Source organism: Pseudovirgaria hyperparasitica, assembly GCF_010093815.1.
Source record: "Pseudovirgaria hyperparasitica strain CBS 121739 unplaced genomic scaffold EJ05scaffold_12, whole genome shotgun sequence".
Lineage (NCBI taxonomy): Eukaryota > Fungi > Ascomycota > Dothideomycetes > Acrospermales > Acrospermaceae > Pseudovirgaria > Pseudovirgaria hyperparasitica.
The window spans coordinates 1370955-1387870 of NW_022985560.1; the positions used below are offsets into that span (position 1 = coordinate 1370955).

A 16916-nucleotide genomic window follows, 5' to 3' on the forward strand; every position below is an offset into this window, starting at 1 on the left:
GGCCTGTGATTAGAGGAAGCGGTTCTCAGATTCGAAACACGCTCCCATCACGTCTGCTTTAATATAAGGAATCCTTTCGAACCAATTTTCGACATTGGAAGCCATTACTTGATGTGACTTGCAAGTTTTGCTTGCGACGAGTGACAGTTATATGAGATACAACCAGTTCTAAGTATCCTACATGAAATTAACTCGATAGAACGTAACAACCGCGCAAGTGTCTAGAAAAACTGTAAACATAATATGAAGAGACCTCCGGAAAAGTGTCTAGTAGTTTAGTGTAAAATTTTCCCTGTTATAGGAGATTTCCTGACCTGTTTTCTACTCATCCTTTGCGTTGTTTTAATAGCCTATCTCCAATAGCACATTGCAGAGGCTGCGCCCTACACTATAGCTGTATTCCATCCTGACCTGCATAGTGCCACACTATCTTAGGAGTATCGAGTCGTGGAAACTTAGAAGGGGTAAGCCTTTTTACTGTTAACAGATTGTTTGATAATTGTCGAATCGTTTCGTTAAGTTACTCTTACAGCTATTGCATATGACACTAGTACTACTTTGCAGCCCATCTATCATAAAAACGTATTCGGGTATTCGGGCTTGTAGTATAAGTCTATCCACTTATCGTAGCGGGTCTGCAGATTGTACACAGACGCTAGGCTCTGAATCCCCACAATCGCGATCCTTAAGGCTATTTATATACCCATGTAATATATTTTCCCTCGAAAGCATCTATATGAAGCAGGCTGCGTTGATAATTACGTTAGGCAAATCCTGTAGGATCGCAGCTTATCTAGACATATTACTAAAATGAGGCATAATAGTGAATAAGCATAACCGAATGCACAAGAGGCCGTATTAAGCAGTAATAGTCCTTTGTTACGCCCTCTATTTAAACTAAGAAAAATTGATCATGAAAGTAGGAACATATTATATCTAGCAAGTATATACCTATACTACTAATACTTTAGAACACACTACATAGTAAAGTGCTAGTAGAAATGTTTATAAAATTGAAGAATAAGCGAAACAGATATTTATGCATATTAAAGGGGTACCAAGACTGGCGCTTAGATTTTCACACTAATCACAGGTGAGTTACCTTGCGCTGTAATTCGCGAGTAGAAAATGCCGCAAAATCTACCACTTCCCTGCCCATTTACGCCTCTAGCTTTGGCTATGTTCTTTCTTGGGCACCACCTATTCTCCATATCATGCCCTGTGAAGCACAAAAGACGGACTAAGCGCTAAACGCCGGAGATTATGCACCTCACTTTGGGTTTGTTATTAACTCACCTGAGGTCCGGAAGCTCGGACCATAAGTCTTTCCACAACTTCCAATTGGTTTATCTAGTCAGCCTCTAACTCACTCTAATCCTATACTCTAATAGTGTGTAATTAGTATAGTACAAGTGTACATCACTTCTCTATATCTACATGTTAATTTTCCAATCTAGATTCTAACTTCCCGAACGAAAAGAATGTAGGAATATAAGTACTATGTGATGGGGCTTAGTAGAAATAAGTAGTTAGAGTTTGCGACCTTGGCCTCTAGGTATGTTTTAGCAGACCTCGGGTGAGGTTGAACAGACCATAGGTCAGATCATGAACGGACCCCCGGTGAGGTGTATCCAGAAGGATATGCCGGTCCGATCCCGCATCCATGGCGGACGTGCGTAGCTCCAGATTTTCTTCTGAGTAGCACGCTTGTTCGCCAACGACTTGCTCCATGTGGTTATATTAAAACTCACTGCCCGCAGGACAATATCTGTAATCTTGAGAGTGTGTCAATTGATCGGCGAATCGCCACAGGATGTGTTTATTCAGTCCGTTGAGAGCGTCAGTTGGGCTGTTGGCTTCACTTAGTCTCATCAATGCCCGACCAGCCATTTTTAACAGGCCTCGCCATCTCGAGGTCCAGGCACATCGTGGAGGGCTCGGTATGAGAAGTGAGGAATCGCTCTGGGTGCGTACAATCACCCAAAACCATAACAAAGATCCCACCACCATCTAACCACCTGGCCAGGCATTCGCGTACGCAATAGTCCGCTCTCCCTAACAATCCCCCACCGCGCCGCCGTCCCCCAAGACTCACAAACAACACCAGGAAGTCGGCGCCGACGTCCTTGAAATGGACACAGTCTTCACCTCCGATCGCGTGCCCGTGATATGGCACGATCACTCCATCCAAGCCGACAAATGCCGCGGCAAGTACGTAGGCAAGTTTATCGCCGAATTGACCCTTGAGCAGGTCAAAACACTCGACTGCTCCGTCCCCCTGGCCAACCACCCACAGCAGGTGGTCCACACGCCCACGCGCATCGCCACGCTCGTCGAAGTGCTGGAGCTCATCCAATGCTACGACGACCCGGACGTGCGCATCAATCTCGAGACAAAGCTGGACCCGACGGCGCCGCACGAGACGCTCCCCATGGAGACGTACGTCACGGATCTGCTGCCGCTGCTTGGGAAACACGGTTTCCTGGGCCGCACGACGATTCAATCGTTTGACTGGCGCACGCTGGTCGCCATCCGCGATCGGTATCCGCAGCATCCTGATCTTGTCGCGCTCGTCGAAGCTAAGTCTCTCGTTCCGGACGCGCAGGGCGCATATCCTTGGCTGGGAGGCCTTAATCTCGCCCACTACGGTGGGGATTGAGTCGCTGCGGCGGCGGACACGGGTGCGGTGTTCGTCTCGCCGATGCATGGTACGCCGACTAGTGCGTCTGTGAATACGCCGGGGTATGTGCCGTTTGTGACGGCGGAGGTGGTCAAGCGGGCGCACAGGATGGGGATGGGTGTGGTGCCGTGGACAGTGGACGACGAGGCGACGATTAGCAAGCTTATTGATGATGGAGTAGACTCTATCATCTCAAACTACCCGGAGCGTGTGTTCGCAGTGGCCACAGAAAATGGTCTGGACAGCGGAAAGGCGACGAATTCGCATAGACCTGAGTGTTTGGTGAAAGCATGAATGGATCTTGACAGGGTAGAGATGAGATATGGTATACCATAGGAAGCGCAATGCGCAATGTAGTAACTGAGTCTATACAAACGAGCATATACACCACTTATCCATGCATCCATCCAACGGCAATCATCTGCGTGCCCATATCTCCCCAGAGAATGGATCCCCGACATCCTTTGGCCCTTCTACACTCGTATTTGCAGTCGCACTCGCGCCGCCCTCAATCATCCTCTCCTCCCCAGCCCTCCCCGTGTTCCCGAACACAGCACCATAAAACGCACCCCTGAACCTCAAACTAATCTCTTGCAACAGATATTCATGCGCGCTACTATGTTCCTTGACCAGATTATGCGCCAACTCATGACATGCCACAATATACCAGTAATCCCACACCTCTGTGATAGTGGCCCGCTTGCCTTCTGCCTGACCCTCGCCATGTAACGCCCAGAACCACCAGGCATTGAAAAATAAAGCCCCACCCAGATTGAATGCAATCGTACTACTGCCCGCGTCGTAGAAGATGTGCATGTGCTCTTTGCTCAGCCCAAAAATACCGGCGAGACATGTCAGCAGCACTCCGAACTGGCCTCTGCTACCGCGGACCTTTTCTAGTAGATCCCCATTGAACTCTCGCGCTGCAAAACAACGGATACCGTGAGCGCCGGCGGTATCACCGGGCATATGTGTCAGGTTGTGCGCGGCGTTCGCGTCACAGTATGAATCAGGCGCCACATCGATACTCCGGACATTTGGGGCGGAATTTACCGTCGAAGAGCCATGTGGGCGAGAGCGGCGGATAGCATCGGCGACTTGGGTTTGTGAGGAGCGTTGAGCTTGCGCCGGGGATCTGGGAGTATCGGGGGTCGGTTCGGATATGGGACCGCTCGAGTTTGGCGTGGAGGAGTCGCGGAAGCCAGTACGAAATCTGGTAAAGAAATTTGTGCCAGCTTTGCGGAGGGAGTCGAGCGGGTCGTTGGAGTCCTGTTCAGGAGAGTTGGAGGAGGTCTCGGCGTCGGTTGGGCGCTGTGGAGAGTCTGGACTGAACGCACCTGGCATTCTGACTGTTTTATCGATAGATGTACGTGGATCGGACGGCGTCATGGCAGTATTTGTGATTTCATTTTGGCGGGCCTTCTCTTCTTCAAACTGTTTCTGACGTTGTGACTCTTGTACGGTGGCTTCGATCTCACGTTGTCGAAGAATGCGGTCGACGTTGTATCCCTTCTTCTGCAGGCGCTTAAGTGACTCAGTCATGATTCGCTCGAAGGCCATGATGTCCATTTGCTTTGGACGTTGAATAAGGATGGGAACTATCTCTCGCCCAATGTCATGCATGTCAAAATGTTCCGTAATGGAAAGGGTTTTGTCTTTCGATGTATAGTTGGCCGTTTTCTTTTCTTTCTTGGTAATGTTCGAGCCCTTCAGGGAGTGATCAATAGTGATGTGCTCGACCAGCACAAGCTTGAGGTTCGACTTGAGCCATTTGGAGCTGTGCTTGATATTCTTTGATCCTTCCTTCTCGTGCTCATAGAGAAAAATCCGGGAGCGGGAAATGATCTCGTTGTGTAGATGATGAGCCTTGTCCTGGTTTCGGACTTGTACACCCTGTCGAATTCGACTAGTTACGATACTGGAGAGGTTCTTTGCTCCAAGGAAGATATAGAACTTCTCAAGCAAGTCTTCTTGCGGAACAAGCTTGATATGGTGTCGAAAAAGATCATACTGTCGTACATCATCATTGACGACTGTATCAGTCGCTAATTCCAGGGACCAGTTCATCTTATATGGCTCCTCATCGTCCTCAAGGTCAATGAGTGCAAGCTCTTTCTCGCCTTCAGGCATCTTGTCTTCGAGTGCAAGCAAGAAAGGCGTTCTCTTGAGCTTTTCAAACAGACCTTGCTCATATTTGATGTTGGTACAGTTGTCTGCGAACTTGCGAAGCAGTTCCAAATACTTATCTACCCCAATAGAACGTAGAAACTTGCCTGGATCCTCTGCAACGATCCCAAGAAGCTCAATACTACTCGGTTCATGCCTAGATCCAGCTTTCAGGAGGAACATGTTGGCTTGCTCACCGAAGTCGACATATGTCAAAAGGTCTTTATACTCCTGGTCTTTTCCAATGAAGACTGAGCTTGGTGTTCTCATGGCAGACAGCACGACCTGCGCACTGGATGATACCCTCGTGAATTGCTCATGAGACGTTACAGATGATTTACTTCCGTCTTCAGCAATACTGATGAAAATTGGGACTATTTGTGCGTCTGATATCATCTCAAGCAATTCCTTGTCTTTTTCACTCACTCTTGACGCCATGTATGAAAACATCTGCGAGGCTTCCTTCAGCGTTTTTGGTGGTTGAGATATGAGAGATTGTACACAGATCATGGAAGGTGGATGAGCTTCAACTCCAAACATATTTGCATGAGGCTTGAGGTCTTCATGTATTGTTTTTACACCAAGAATCTCAGCTTGATCATTGCTGAAAAGTGACGCTGGTGCGAATAACGCAGGGAACGCGCGTTGTTTCGACATCAGAAACAGCGTCTGGGAATACTGAGACATGTCTACTTTGTCATAGCGGTTATTGTGAAAGTTACTGGTAAAGTACTTCATGATACCAATGTAATCTTGGTAATTTGCTTCTTTCGCCTGTGCTGTGCGACGGAGGCATGTTATGAGTGTCTGTACGGTGGGATATGGAACAAGTCCGAGTTGCTTTAGGAGTTTCCCTTCCGCAGTGTCAGGTCGATGCGAGCGTAAACGGATAGTCGGAAGCCGGATCCTCTGAATTCCTTCACTCGGTGCATATAGCTCTGAAACCTTCCAGAGGTAATTGCCACGGTCCTTCTCAGCCAAACAGAAAGGAATAGTTTTTAGGCGCTCTATATCGCTCTTGGGTATTTCATCCAATACAGAAGCGAAGTACTTCAGGATCTGCTCGTGATCCCACCCCTCTGGCGCAGATGCGCGGCCTCTGGTCGTGAACGTGCCCTCCAGACCTTTGAAAGCCACACTCAGTTCGACAGTTGATCGCACCCCTATTTCGCTGAGAAATCTTGATTTCAGACCTTGGGTCGTGAGAATCGCCAAATTACTAAAACCTTTTACCGACGGTAAGTAAGCTTCTTCTGGTTTTTTCATTCCTTGCGTGGTTGGCACTACCGTATGTGGACCTAGCAGTTCCGCCACTTTCAACTTCGACTCTTGGTTCAACTGTTCCCATGCTTTCGACACCGTTAACAGAACTCTGGCCGCAAAAGCAGCGGATCTGAGCATATTGATGTCTTCAGGGAGCTCGCGATTGGTAGCTGACTGTTGCACAACAAAGGCGAGCCAGGGTAAGATTTGGAGCTCGACCCAGCCGAAAGACTTGAGTTGAGGCATGGGTATGGAACTTGTAGCTGTGAAAGGTGCATTTGATGGCGGAAGAGGCAGATCTGGCGCAATCTTGGCAGGATTCAAGAATGTCTGGATCAAGGACAACTGCAGAATTTTGCTTTGATTGGGCACATCAGCTATAGCTGATCTGAATAGAGTCTGAATCTCAGCAGTAGTGAACCTTTGCTCGGCGACCTTGGCACCACACCATTTGAGAAATTCGAGCAGCTCGGTCTCGCTCAAGGCTCGGGCCTCCAATTCTTGTTTGATGTCATCGACTGTCATCTGAGAAAGAAACCCATTCGACACCAGACTTTCCATAAAGCCGGGAGCGGCCGAGACTATCTCATCAGGGACAACAGGAAAGTTATTGAGAAAGCTGAGCTTCTCCGCTGTGATACGAACCTTCGGGCTTGGGAGTATACCCTGAGTCGAGAGCAATACCATTGAAGTTGTTCGCTTTGTCTGATGGGTGCAAGTCCAAAAGCCTTGTTCGATTATGGCACCGACTCTGGATGAAGGTGTCGTCTCTTGGAATGTGAATTGCTTATATATGTGAATGGCTTCAGGTATCGACTTCGCTACCACGTCTGCAAGCACATCACTATTGCTAAGCATACGCTCAGTTCTGCTCTGTAAACCTCGCATCTCGGCAAGGAAAGCTAGTCTACAACCTATACCAGCCACTTGTAGCAGCTCTCCGTTCCAGGAACTGATATATTTTGCGTTCAGATCGATGCTTTCGCGTTCGACGGTTGGAATGATGGAGGGCATAGAAATATGGCAGAGTGGACCTGTGGTCTGCCCGGTAGGAAATCCTATGAATATGCGTCCAGAGTTTGTTGGTAGAACAGAGGAGAACAACTTTGATGCTAGGCTAGAAGTCCGGCCATTGTGGCTTATAAGTGAAGCCGATGATTCATCGAAGGGTGAAGTCAACACGGAGACTCTAGTACTCTTCGGAGGGGGTTTCTTCGTAGCACGTTCTAGCTCCTTTGAGAAGCTGGTCGTGACTTTTGTCAGAACATGTAAAGTATGGACCCTTATGAAGACAGTAGCGCTAGAAGAACCTGAGCCGCTTTCTTTAGTCTCGTCAGGCGGTGCGTCGATTGACTGCGAAGACTTCTTCGGCGGGGGTTTCGACGGCTCTCCGCCAATTGTCAATTTAGACAAAAAGCTTTTCCAACCACCCCCAGAGCTCCCATGGTCTTCTCTTGGTCTGAAGACGCTTTGTTTCTTAGGTTCACGGACCCATCCGATGATGTTACTCCATGTCGCATCGATTTGTGCGGTATTACTGCTGACATTTCGCAGGGTCATGATGCCCCCATCAGTGGTAGGCTTAAAATCCGCCGGCATTGGAAGATCACTGGCGGGCGATGTGGTCTTACGGAAAGTACTGATGCTCCAGTCATCGATGTTAAGATCAATTTGTTCCAATCCTACAAAGGTCAAGCTTGTACTTAGAAATTGACAAAGGCTTAGAAGGTCGGGAACTGGCGAGGAACCCATGGACGTGTTAGATGTCGACACATTTCTGTAAGGCAGAGAGAAGGATGTGAGCGAGGAATCATGTCCCTGTGGTAGTCGACCAGATCTTGTGTATAATGTGTTGCCTTTCCAATAGAACGCCATTGTGTTGCTCCCAGATATGACAAAGGGTTCATCGCAATCTGCAAAGACAGAATAGAATCCCACGCCAAAAGCGCCGATCTTTGTCTCATCTGGGTTTCCTTCAGCAATGCTCTTCAGACGAGCCCAGTCCGACGCGGAGAAAGGTTGGCCGTCATTGGTGACTACGACATTTGAGATGGCATGATGCTTGATAGTGTGCTGAAGCCTGAGGTGACGATCCGTTGTCTGTGGCGCTGGGATATCTAATGACGGGGAAGTCTCAAATGTAATGGTGACTTTCTTGGCGCCTGCGTCGGCGGCATTCTGAACCAGCTCCCGTAGCGTCGTGAACTCGCTCGAGTAACGCGCGAGGACCTTGTCGATGAGAGCACGGGTATTGACTGTGACAGCTGCATCCTCTCCAGTGGTCATAGTCTGCTGTCGTAACCGTTCATAGTCCAGAGTGGAAGCCATTGTGGGTATATCTTTAAGCAACACAGGGCAGACAGCATATGATGGTAAAGACGAGAGAGATATGGGAGATTCCAGTCAATATATGGCAGAGGCAAAGTGAGAATAATGACAGAAAGGAGATATTGCTGTGACTTGTTTACGTTGTGTTGTCGCAACAAAGGTTTGGTGGCGACACTTACAACCTCGTGGTGGCGGTGGATAAAGGGAAACACAACAGGAAATGGAAAGTTTGGGACTGTTTGAGTAAGATATAATGACTAAAGACTCTATGTTTCTCGAACGCCAGACGATGCAGGACAAGAGAAGGCCAGGGAAGTGAATTGTGATGCTGATGCTGATGCTGAGTGATTTGTCGTCCCCGATTCCACCTGAGCCATGTCCGGACTAGCGCCTTATATCAGGCAATCAGGCTGTGATAGGCTGCGACTGTGCACGTGACCAAGATTAAATCCGTGCGTGTCGTGGTGTCTCCACAACCTCAACCCCCGTCCTCAAAAGACGATTCCCATGTGTTTCATTCTACACCACCACTACCACCACCACCTCAACAACAACAACAATAACAACGACAAATACCCTGCCCCGGATGCCACTATTGAATCGAAGTATATGAGGGTATCTCGGCAGTTCTTGTTTGCGTCGGAACCCTGCATTATCGTGATGAGGTAGCGCAGATTTCTTCTGGACTGACGCCTTCGACGCCTGTTTGGCCTATTCCGAAAGTTGTGGTAGAGGGCTCAAATGTTGTCATGGCAGTCGACCCATTATCGCCCATTGCGCCCGCGCGCATTCGGGCGCTTCTTCTGCCTGCAGGGCGCATAAAGAGGAAAACGTTTGCCCACTTCGTTCAAGCACTTCAATCAGAGTGCAATGTACGATTGGGCGATGTGAGCCCTGATTTCACGCCAAATAGGAGTATGCATTGGTTGTCTGGTGATTTAATACATCTAACGTGTTACTAGATCTGTTTTCCCCTTTGGCTTTCCCAAGTGGTATGTTGTTGTACGACTTGGCGACAACACTCCCTACCCCCTCCCAGCTAGCTCTATCACCATTCGAGCTCTTCAGAGAGCCATTCGTGATCCTCGGCATTGCGGATGCTAGCGAGCATGAGAAATTGTTCGAGTCTTCAAAGTCGAGTGAAAGTGACTCATCTCACCCTGAATTTGAATCGCCACTTTACGATGCGGTCTATCGAGTTCGAGAACAATTCCCAAATGCTCTTGTTCATCAGCTACTTGTCTTCAATTACGAGCGCGTCTCTAGACATTGGTCGCTTCCCGATGAAGCTACCACCGTTCCTCCTCAGGCAAGGTGGAAAACAACGACCCTCAAGACTATCATGTGTGACTTATCCTCTCTTTTGCTGGCTGAGATGACAGCCTTTGCTCGATCACTTCAAGCCCTTCCAACGATACCCTCTCCATCATCTCCAGAATCTCTCACGGCGGAAGGCAATCCATCTAACACAAAGACTGTTCCTCTGGACGCAAGCAGGAGGAATTCCCAGATGGCGCCGTCCACACGCCCGGACTCTTCCACAACTCCTACGCCTACTGGTCTATATCGAATGTCTATGCCCCCAAAGATGCCATCTTCTGTTCCAGGATCTAGTCCGCTCTCGCCATCCAGTGAACCTCGTTCCCCCCCTGCCAAAACGTTTGACGAAATACCCGGCGTCAACATAGCCGAAGTTGTCGCAAAATCTAGCAGCACGTCATCCAAGTCAAAACCTGCAAGCGAAAGCCGGAACTCAAGCCAGGATAGAGTCTCCGTTCATGGATTCGGGCCTGGGGGAGTATTGGAAAGAGCACGTAACAAGGGCATTGGGCGAGTCGGCCTCACGGTTGGCAGCTTGTATTTGTGTGCGGGTTTGTGGCCTGATGCTTTGAGGGAGCTGACTGAACATGCAAACAATGCCAAGAATCTAAGCGACCATCTATGGCACGCCAAAGGTCTAGAAAACATTTTGGTTTGTCTAATACTTCTAGCATGGCGGCGCGTTGACTTTCAGGTACAATAGGTGGATTCAGTAGGCTGCTAGCATTGCTAATGTTCCTAGATACCCCAAATATGCTATCCCAATCCAGAGAAGACCATCAACTTGCCCAATATTCGATCTCCACATCACACGCCTTCCAATAGCATCACATCCATTTCTGGAGGGTCCCCGAGATCTTCTTTTCAGATTGCGGCAATTCAGAAGCTAAATGCCGCTATTCCAGACCTCATTACAATGATCCTCAGCATATATGGACGAGCCAGTAACTTCTCAGGAGAAGCGATGCCTTTCAAGGCACATTCCGAGTGCATAATTCGTCTATCCAAATACTTAGCCATGTCACATATAGCTGGTGGGTCTTTGACGGACCGAGCGTTGGAAAGTATTGTGTGTGACAAATCATACGCTTCCAAGTCAAATATGAACATCTCACGAATCACAATCTCTCCTACCAAGAACGACATTGCGGCGATGGTGCTTCGCGCCGTACCTCTTCCCACAGAATTAGCAAATATGTCGATTGCGGATGGGTCCATAATATTGACAGGGATCGCATCCGTGCTTTCGACCTTACGACTGGATCGGAAACGTGCGTTGGTAATGAAAGAGCTCATAGCATTCATGATACCAGCCATCGTCCAGGCTCGTAAGATTGGTGCGGCGGAGATGGGCGTTCATCCAGCTGCTGGCCTAGGGCTTATGGGTGGCGGTGGAGGTGGAGCAAATGATGGTACCCGGCTAGGCGCCTCTGATCCGGACACTGGCCTTATAGAATTTCTGAATCTGCTTGGGCGCATATATGGCGTGTCCCATGGAACACAGACCTCGAATATACCTTTGCGTGGTCCCAATGGCGATCAAGTGAATGGTACGGCCGTCCCGCCGTCTTCAACGGATAACCAGGGTCGGCGACGGTCCAGTGTCGTTTTAGAACGCATACAAAATCGCGCCCTTATACATGATTTCGGGAATCTAAATCTGAAACTCGACATCCTACGCATGTGTATCAACTTTTGCGAAGCGCTCCCGGACCTGAAAGGTGTTATGCACTTCACAGCGGCTCTTCTACGTGCCGCTGGTCCTGGAAATGCGCCAAGACCGGACAGTCCGGATGTATACGTGAATCTAGCAAAGGACGAGCAACTGCGACACGCTGCAACGATCAGTCGCACCACCAGTACAGCTCGTAAACTCGGTCTGGATGATCTTGAAACAGACTACTGGGACGATTTTCTAGTCCGCAATGTATCAATGGTTGAGTCAGCCGAGTCGTCTGCAATGAAAAAGCACCGCCGAGCAGATCTGGAAGCAGTCAAGTTGGCAGAAGACAAAAGAAAGAGTCCCTTCATCCATGATCCATTTATAAAGTCTCAAGATCAAGGCACTGAGACGCTTCTTGTTGCAGGTGACGAGAATGAGTTTCACGTTACATTACAAAATCCGTATGAATTTGAGGTCGAGATAGAGATGCTAGGCCTCGTCGGTGAAGGTGTCGAGTTCAAGGCCGAGGAAAGTGATCTACATCTCGGTCCATTCCGAACACAGAAGTTTTCTGTCATTGGGATCGCGCAGCAGGATGGGAAATTGACAATCACAGGATGCTCTATCAAGATCAGAGGCTGTCGACTTCAGACCTTCCCTATCTTCGTAGAACCGTGGAGTCCAGAGCCGAGCCTCAAGATAAAGGGGATTGGTCTAGAGGCTTCAATCCCGCCGCCTGTGTCACGGCCTGTCTCAAACGTATCAACATCATCCGAACCGAATCTCCCCACCACAACGAATGATCCGATTCCAATGACGCTTACGCTCACCGTGCTCCCGAAACAGCCTCTTTTGACAGTATCATCTGTATCCTTGGTGCAATCATCTCTCATGCTACTCGAGGGCGAACGTAAATGTTTTAGGATCAGCGTAAAGAACACATCCAAGGATACCACTAATGACTTCCTGCATGTCTCCTTTGAAGACACCACTACGACCTCTCAACGAAATACAATGAGCAACAAAGATATCCCGAGAGCAGAGCTGCATGAACTCGAGGTTCAAGTAGCAAGAAATCCACCACTGCGCTGGCTACAAGCAGACGAGAAGAATGCTGCAAATGTCGCACCTCAGGAGACAACGACCCTCGACATCGAGGTACTAGGCAAGCCAGGGCTGCTCGAAGGGAAAGTGCAGATCGATTACGCAAGCATAGGCACAGAACTCACAGCAGACCATTTCTATACCCGCCAAGTCTCAGTCCCCATCAATTTTACCGTAAATGCCAGTATTCAGCTTCATCGCTTCGACGTTGTCTCCTTCGACCGCAATTGCACACTCCCGGTAACCCAACCCTCAACTTTTCAACCTCTGAGCAATCTTGCGACGCCGTCAACCGAGAGTTGCATGCTCCTCCTCGATTACCGCAACGCCTGGCCTACGCCCCTTACAATATCCATTTCCGTCCTCCAATCAACTTCACCAGCTACTTCAATAGATACTACGCCCCTGACTTCCTCCGACATCACCACCGTCACAGAGACCATTCAGCCTGGCCATACCTCGCGCTTTGCCATAATTCTCCCGAGACTCTATATCATGCACCCACACGCACCAATCCCCTCACTAAATCCCGCCAACCAGCGCCAGTTTGTCGTGTCCTCTATACAAGCCAATCCGGCACTTGAGCGCGCTGCCCGCGAGGCATTCTGGTTTCGCGAAGCTCTTCTGTCACGCATTCGCGGCTCCTGGACCGAAGAAGCGTCTGGTCGCACGGGCGCTGTAGATGTTCGTGGGATTCGGCTCACTGCTCAAATGGTTGAGGCGCTACGATTGGATGATATCGATATTGACATGCGCGTGCTGGAAGATGCTGGCTCGGGTGATGACCAAAGTCATATTAGGACCGACAGTGTGACGCGTCTCGCACATTCGAAATTCATGGTGCAGCCGCATGCATTCGTCACACTACGCACAACGCTGACGAATCGCTCGGCACATGCCATCCATCCGCTGCTGCGGCTGCAACCAAGTCTGGCCAATGTACCACATAGTGCGGCGCTGGACATAGCGAAGAAATTCGCAGTGAGCGGCGTGATGCAGCGGGCATTAGGGCCAGTACGAGCGGGCGAGAGCACAAGTGCGGACGTTGGCATTTGCGCCATGTGTAGCGGGGTTTTTGAGATGGGAGCGACGGTCGAGGAGGTCAGGCCGTGGAATGAGGTCGAGGGAGAGGAGAGTCGAAAGGAGGTAGATGTGCTAGAGGAAGGCATCGTGGGCAACCTGGGAAGGAAGATATGGTACTCTAAAGAAGGATGTGTGATAGTCGCAAAGGACGATGAAGAAAGATAGATGAGTGTCGAGTGGATAGTAGACGAGGGCCTAAGGTGTATTATATGTCTCCTGGATATTTTCCAGTACCCCTGATATAGAAAATCGGTAGATAAGTGGACGACACTACGAAAATGATACATTGAGTCCTATCGGCGATTCTAATTTCGAACCGCACGATGCTGTACTTGCGAGTAGTAATATCCGTTCAAAATGTATTATGCACTTTCAAAAGCAGCAATCTTGCATCAAAGAAGCGGTCACATGATTGCGCGTCGGACTTAACGCGTGGTTGCCTTGTGACGTTTTCGCCGCACGTCTCCCGGGATTCACAGAGTAGCGTCTCGCCCGCTCGCTACCTCGTCCCTCTCAAGCAAACATGTGGCTGCTTGAGAATGAAGGAGACCTTTTCCACCGTACGTTATTAATTTCAGCCCAAGTAGCTTTCGCGACTAATAAGGCTCAGACAAGAGGAAGTGGCTGCGGCCAGGAACGAGACATCTCTTAGGGCGGACTCATGATCACCAAGATGGCGTCGAGAATCGTAAGATATACGTTATTCTAGAGTGACACTGTTCGCTTACATGAAAAGACTGCTCAGTCATCGATGCGAAGTCAGTTTCGCGGAGACACCTTCTGATTGAAATCTCGCCCGTCAGTGAGGGCGATGGTGTAAGCAAATCCAGCTCGACACACAGCTAAAAACACATTGACTGACCAAAATGGATAGGCAGATCTGAGTAAAAAACCTACCGTCAAGCTGATTGAGAACTCGAAATTCGGTACCGTCGTCGATGGCGGCGAACCCTTCAAAAATTCAACACACATGTTGACAGGCGTGAAGCATACAATAAAACTTGGGAAATGGGAGCATAAGTTCACGTTAGAATTCGTGTCAATGTCGAATGATCGAAAGCTAATGGATTCCCAGGATCTCTTGGACTCCTATTGTCTTTTCCTTCAACGTCCCTAGCAAGCGGAAGACGCTCCCCGATCCACTCGCGATAGAGCGCGCGCGCCTCGAACCTCTCGGAATCAAAACGATCGTATCCTATAGCCCCAAGACTACACATGTTATAGCAGACAAGAGAAATACACCTAGTGGACTACAAGCCCTAGTTAATGCGAGACACATTGTGACCGATGCCTACGTTGACGCTGTCGTTAGAGCTGGAACACCTAATACTGGCGCGAGTGACTACGAAGGCCCTGCACGATCTCTGCTGGAAGATGAGTTTGACAAGTATTGGCCCAGTGCGATTGATTACCTACCTGCAGCTGGTAAAGAACCCATTCCCCGTCCGGCGGAATACTACGTTCCTGATCCCGAGAGAAGTGAGGTGTTTGCTGGCTACACATTCATCTTCTGTGACGATGCTCAATATAATACTCTCCAGGCACCCATTAGTAATGGCAGTGGTAAAGCTCTTCTATACAAGCTCCAACATGGGCAAACGACCCCGGAAGACTTTGTGCGCTATGTGAAGAACGTCGCAGGCGAGAAGGGCTTGGGTGAATTTGAAGATGGAAGTGAAGGTAGAGGTGTGGTGTGCGTGCGCATGAGAGCTCAGAAAGGCTGGGAGGAGTGGGCTATTGAGTTTCAGACCCAAGTACAACTCCGACTCGATCAGAGAGACATTGAGCAGAATGAATTTCTGGATGCTATCCTGATGAAGGACGCTAGTGTATTGAGGAGGCGCCTACAGGAAGAAGAAGACCCAATGACCAGCCAGCTGCAGTATCCGCCGGTGTCTTCATCAATACCTCGACCCCCGCCGACTGCCCCCGGCTCCTCTCAGATGCCTCAGGAGACCCAGGGATCTCAATGTAATGACCAGACTCAGCTCGAAACTCAGCAGGTCTCAACGACACTAACGAGGCGCAAACCACGAAGGATCATTACTCAAAGCAGATTCAAGGCCTTTGACGACTCCGATGATGAGGCACCAATAATCATCCACAGTCATTCAGACGACGAGATGGAGGATGCCGGGGTGACACAACGATCCGTTGTTACCGATAGCTATCCTCCCAACACACAACCCGATCATAGCATCCAAAGAAAACGCCCTCACAGCAATAAAGACGATCAATTCGCAGAGCTTCTACCAGCCGCAGCAGCCATCAAAAGACGTCGAATAGAGGCAGGCCTCGTGCAAGACGACGACCCTGGCCCTTCCGCAGTCCTGGCGCAACAAGCCCCCAAAAAGTCCAAAGTCGACGAAATGAATGCGCTGCGCAAAGCCGCCAATCGCAAAAACAAAGACATTGACGTCCGCGAAGCTCTCCGCGAGCAGAAGGAAGCCCAAGAAGCAAACGAGCGCCGCCGCGCCGAAGCCGCCGAAGAAGAGCAGCAGCAATACGACGACACCGAAATCAAGGCCCTCCGCAACCTCGCCATCATCGAGGAAATGGACATCAAACCACGCAACTCAAGCATGTTACAGAAGCAGAACAACGCCGCGCATGACGCCGCTCGCTGGGACGACCGCTGGAACGGCCGCAAGAACTTCAAGAAATTCAGACGCCAGGGCGCGCGTCACGCGGCGGCGCCCCCGCTCCGTGGCCACAAAGTCATCGTCACGCTCGAGGAGGTCAAGAAGAAGGACTATGGCATCGGCAGCATAGAGGACAATTATTTCCTCGAGGATAGCAACAACACTACGCGCGGCCAGAGTAGGCATACCTCGCAAGCTGCGCGGCACGATGATAATGAAGATTATGACGACGAAACGGGCTTCCAGCCCCGTCGCCGCAAAACCGCTAAGCAGATGCAGAAAGCTCATGAGGCTGAGCTTATCGAGCAGATGGTCGCGCCCCCGCGAACGAGAAAGGGGGCCAAGACGACATCGACGACGACGACGAGGGGCCCGACGCCGGCGCGCAGCGAGAGGGCGGAGAGTGAGATTCCACCGCCTGCATTGTCGTCGTCATCGTCATTGACATCAAAGGGGAAGAGAGCGGCTGCGAGTGCGGCGCCGGGCAAGGGTCCGGCTGCGAAGCGGAGTAGGGGGATACCTAGAGATGAAGACGATGATGAGGATGACGATGGTGGTGGGTTTAAGTTCAAGAGAGGGGGGAGACGGGGGGTTACGGGGGCGTGAGCAGGAGGGGGGTTCGAGATAGGAGTGGTTGGGGAAACTGCATTTAGCGTGAACGGAGCGC

The 16916-nt window shown here is 49.9% G+C and overlaps 4 protein-coding genes across 4 annotated transcripts; 3 read left to right on the forward strand and 1 right to left on the reverse strand.

The window, feature by feature from the left end:
• The first annotated feature begins 1702 nt into the window (after nucleotides 1–1702).
• EJ05DRAFT_478281 (PLC-like phosphodiesterase) lies at nucleotides 1703–3062 on the forward strand. The gene is made up of 2 exons (XM_033744424.1): nucleotides 1703–1966; nucleotides 2027–3062. Exon 2 carries the CDS (start codon nucleotides 2132–2134, stop codon nucleotides 2657–2659), a length of 528 nt encoding a protein of 175 aa, XP_033598719.1. The 5' UTR covers nucleotides 1703–1966; nucleotides 2027–2131; the 3' UTR covers nucleotides 2660–3062.
• EJ05DRAFT_478282 (uncharacterized protein) lies at nucleotides 2993–8777 on the reverse strand. Its single transcript, XM_033744425.1, has one exon. It carries the CDS (start codon nucleotides 8435–8437, stop codon nucleotides 3098–3100), a length of 5340 nt encoding a protein of 1779 aa, XP_033598720.1. The 5' UTR covers nucleotides 8438–8777; the 3' UTR covers nucleotides 2993–3097.
• Nucleotides 8778–8929: 152 nt separating this feature from the next.
• On the forward strand, nucleotides 8930–13924 carry EJ05DRAFT_512796 (Trs120-domain-containing protein). The gene is made up of 3 exons (XM_033748368.1): nucleotides 8930–9352; nucleotides 9400–10451; nucleotides 10500–13924. The coding sequence occupies exons 1-3, from the start codon at nucleotides 9187–9189 to the stop codon at nucleotides 13770–13772; spliced, it is 4491 nt and encodes a 1496-aa protein (XP_033598721.1). The 5' UTR covers nucleotides 8930–9186; the 3' UTR covers nucleotides 13773–13924.
• Nucleotides 13925–14130: 206 nt separating this feature from the next.
• EJ05DRAFT_488053 (uncharacterized protein) lies at nucleotides 14131–16855 on the forward strand (the record flags this gene model as incomplete). The annotated part of the gene is made up of 5 exons (XM_033745665.1): nucleotides 14131–14167; nucleotides 14218–14295; nucleotides 14353–14423; nucleotides 14482–14633; nucleotides 14683–16855. The coding sequence occupies 5 exons, from the start codon at nucleotides 14131–14133 to the stop codon at nucleotides 16853–16855; spliced, it is 2511 nt and encodes an 836-aa protein (XP_033598722.1).
• Nucleotides 16856–16916: the final 61 nt, after the last annotated feature.